Here is a 3,909-nt window from a genome sequence, read left to right on the forward strand (position 1 = left end):
CACGCCCACCCCGGGGGGCAGTGGGTGGGAGAGCGTACAGGGGGTTCGGGGGCCTGTCCTCAGCTCAGCATGAACAGCGGCCCTTCCCACTCACTCCCACCGCAGGCTGTCTCAGGTCCCCAGAGACCCTTCAGTCTAGTCACTGGGTTCTAGGAGCTGGCCACCCTAAGCTGCTTCCCTCTGCAGCTTCATGATGTCTGCTGGGGGTCTGGCCCCCGACCCCACTGGGTTCTAGGAGCTGGCCACCCTGAGCTGCTTCCCTCTGCAGCCCCCCTCCAGCCAGCCCCAGCCGGCAGTGAAACAGCAGCACACACACGCCAAGAAGTTTCAGTGTTTTATTAACAAAATCTTACAAAAAGAGTCTGTCTTCAGGTAAGGTGGCAAGGGTGCACGCAGCCTGGCCTGACATTCAGGGCTTGATCCGTTGGGGGGACGGGGAGTTGGCCACACCCTCTTGAGGACCCTGGGGCCTCCCTGCTGCCTGCGCCAGCCTGGGAGTATGGGTTATGGCTTATGTGCAAAAATAAAATGTGGGGGAGCTGGCAGAGTCACCTGTAAGTGTCATTCCCCCGAAGCTGGGAACCCCCAGGGGACAGGCAGAAAGGGGAACCCCCACCAGGCCTGCTCGGGCTGCAGACACGAGTGGCCGGCCAGCACCAGGGTGTTGGTGCCCTGGCAGAGGCGGGGGTCCAGGCCTGGGCAACGGCAGGGCCTGGTAGAGGGCCCACATGAACCTCAGGAGCAAAGGCTGCCGGCTCTCCTGGGGCTGGGCTTGGGGCCGCCAGGTAGGGGCAGGGGCTCTGGCCTCAGCCCCAGGCCTCGTGGCAAGCTCTGGCAGGAGAGGATGGCTGCGCAGTGGGCAGCGGTTCCTGGGCTGCAGCGAGGCCGGGCCCGGGGTGGCGGCCCTGGGGGCGGGCGGGCCGGTGGGCGGCCAGCGGGGCGGGCATAGCGGCAGGCCCTGGCCCTCACGCTGGCCCGTCTTCACCACCAGCCTCTCGCCGGCCTCAGACTTCTCCTCTCATGCAGGCAGCTTGCAGGGGGAGAGGAGAGGAGACACTGCCAGGCACAGCAGCAAAGGCTCCGCAGGAGCCTTGAGACCTGAAAGGAAGGAAGACGCGGATGGTCAGGGACTCAGGAACAGGCCAAGGCCAGGAGGGGCTGCACGGGAAGGACATGCGGTGGACGTCACGGGGCTGCTCTCCCAGGGCTGCTTCTCAGCTCACCCAGAGGACTGGAGGGGGGGGCCTGGGACCTGGGGGCTGGGGAGGAGCTTGAGGGCCCCGTGTGAGGACAGCCGAGGGACGGGGTCTCCTGCATTACCTGTTGTCACTCTCCTGGCTCCGAGGGCCGGCTGCTGCCTCAGCCGGATTTGAGGACTCAGGCCCTGTGGGACCTTCCGCCTGCCACGGGTGAGTCATCGAGCGGGGCTCGGTCCCTCCCCAGGCTGGCATGAATCAGTGGTGCTGAGGCGAGAGAGAAAACACGGTCCGTGTGAGAGCTGGCTCAGCAAACTCCCCCAGCCCTGCTCCCACCCCAGCCCCCTCTCCCTGATCCCCGGGCTCTCTGCTCCTTCCCCGCCTCCCCACCATGTCCCCCACCCCCAACCCCATCCCCGCTGCTAACTTGCTGGGGATGCGGATGCCCCCGGGCCTGGTGGGCTGGCCTGGAAAGTGGGCTTGGCCCAGGGCCCTCCCGGCTCTACGGCGCCCCCTGGCGGTGGTGCCATGGGGCAGGGGCTCACCTGAGGGGCCAGGAGGCACCAGGACGCCAGGTCTGTTGCTGCCACTGTTGCTGCTGCCTTTTTGGCTTCGGCTCTCTTCCAGGGGAGGGAGCCACACTGCCCGAGGCTGGCCAGCTGCCCTGGGCGGTGGCAGGGGTGCCAGTCGGCTACGAGGCGACTGCCAGGAGAGGCGGCTTCCCAGAAGCCCAGGCTCCTGGGGCACTGGTTCCGCCAGAGCTTCCGCTCTGGGGTGTCCCTTGAGCTTGGTGCCTGCTGGCCCGTGCCATCTGGATACTGGGTTTCTGAGTGCCCAGAGGGCCAGGACACAGCAGGACGAGGCCGCTGTCATGGCCTGAGAGTACGGAGGGTGGGGTCGCTGGCCCAGGCCGGCCCATGCTGGGGAAGACAGACCAAGGGAGGGTGAGGGGCAGGGCCCCGCAGGGAAGGGGAGCCCCTTTGCTGTTTGGGGGACGCTGCCCATATCTGAATCACACGTGTCTGTTAGAGTCAGGCTAGGAGGCCGAGGCGGGTGTCCAGCTGCATGAGGACGAGGGCTCCCCCTGCAGGGGTCAGCCCGCTCAAAAGTCCCGGTGGGCAAAGGCCACGGCGGGCAGGCGGGGGGCCGGCGCCCTCTATTCGGGCTGGGTCCGGTCACTGGCTACAGACTCGCTGGTGAGGGCTGGCGTGAGGGCCTCGCTCTCCTCCTCGGCGGGCAGGCGGGGGCCGGCGGGCTCGGCCACCTGCGCCAGGCCGTCCTGCACCTCCATGCCCTTCTGGATAAGCTGCTCCAGGGTCCTGGGCAGCGGGGGCCGCAGGAAGCGCTTGAGCTTGGGCTGCAGGGTGCCCACCACGTACTGGATGATCTCCTCTTCCTCGGCATCCACGTGCAGCGTCTGGTACAGGTCCCGCTTGCGCCACAGGAACTGGTCCAGTGGCTCTCCCTGCTTCTGCGGCAGGTCCAGCTCACGCTGGATGGCCTCTCGTGACAGCGTGCCCTCGCTGTACTGCAGGAATTCCTTCTTGAACTCCACCCAGTTCTTCACCGAGCCCTGCTTGAACTCCCACCACTTCTTGGCCGGCCCATTCATGTGGTTCTGGATCTGTGACAGCCAGTACTCCTCGGAGCCGCCCACCTGGCGCAGGTACTCCTCCAGGTGGCTGAGGAACTCCCGCGGGTCCTCGAAGATCTGCGTGTCCACGCCAGGGCTTGGCTGCCCGTCCTCTCCCAGCCCCCAGGGTGGGTACTGCTGGGCCTCCACCGCCTCTTGTCCGGGCAGCTCGCCCGCGGCCGGTGGCGGGGTGATGGCATAGGGGCTGACCGTGTAGTCATAGGTGTCAGCCTCGTTGCCGTAGCTCTCGGGACCCCCGACACCTACGGAGACGGTGTGGCGGGAGGGGTTGCCGCCAACCGGGTACTTGCCGCCCATGGACTCCAGGCGGTCGGCCCACCTCTCCAGCCGGTAGAAGACCTCCCGCCACACGTGCATCTCCCGCTTGACCCAGCGCTCCAGGTTGGCGATGGTCTCCTGGCAGCGGCACAGGCAGGCCTTGATGGACCTCTTCCAGCGCTGTGAGTCGCCCGTGGGCACGTACCCATCCAGGTTGCTCTCCAGCTTGCCCACCGAGCGGTGCAGTCCCTTCAGCTCCCGCTCCACCTGCTTGGACACCTCGGCCAGCAGGTGCCGGTGGGTCCTCCGCACGTGCTCCAGCATCTCGGCCCGGCACTTACCGATCTGCAGGATCACGTTGGGCTTGGCCACCGGCCCGCCGCGGGGCGCGGGGTAGGCGTGGAGGCCGCCGGTCGTCCTGCGGTCCAGCTCCATCTGCTCGCAGGTGGCGGCGGTGCTCGGACAGGCGGCGGGGGCGCAGAGGCTGCAAAGTCCTCTTGGGACCGATGAAGAGCGGCTGGGCGCCGGCTACGCGGAGCTGCGCGTGGTGGAGGCTCCCGCGGAGCAGCGCCTGGCCCGGGCTGGTCTCGGCGGCCGCGGACCCGCAGGACCCGGCACCCGAGCTCTGCGCTCAGCCTCTCAGCCTCGGCCGCCGGCTCTTTATGCCGCCAGCGCGGGCCGTGGGCGGCCCCGTCGCCGAGCCCCGGCTCCCATTGGCCCGGGCGCAGGCTCCCCGCCCGCGCCCCCAGCCTGCCGGCCCGCCTCCCCGCGCCCACGCGCGCTCCCGGCGGAGGGAGGACC

The 3,909-nt window shown here is 68.4% G+C and overlaps 1 protein-coding gene across 1 annotated transcript; it reads right to left on the reverse strand.

Moving 5' to 3' along the window:
- Window positions 1–321: 321 nt before the first annotated feature.
- Window positions 322–3,747, reverse strand: ARC (activity regulated cytoskeleton associated protein). Its single transcript, XM_082433466.1, has 3 exons — window positions 1,742–3,747; window positions 1,321–1,463; window positions 322–1,098 (listed from the first exon to the last, which is right to left on the reverse strand). Exon 1 carries the CDS (start codon window positions 3,541–3,543, stop codon window positions 2,353–2,355), a length of 1,191 nt encoding a protein of 396 aa, XP_082289592.1. The 5' UTR covers window positions 3,544–3,747; the 3' UTR covers window positions 322–1,098; window positions 1,321–1,463; window positions 1,742–2,352.
- Window positions 3,748–3,909: the final 162 nt, after the last annotated feature.

This window comes from Balaenoptera physalus, assembly GCF_965194825.1.
Source record: "Balaenoptera physalus genome assembly, chromosome: 17".
Lineage (NCBI taxonomy): Eukaryota > Metazoa > Chordata > Mammalia > Artiodactyla > Balaenopteridae > Balaenoptera > Balaenoptera physalus.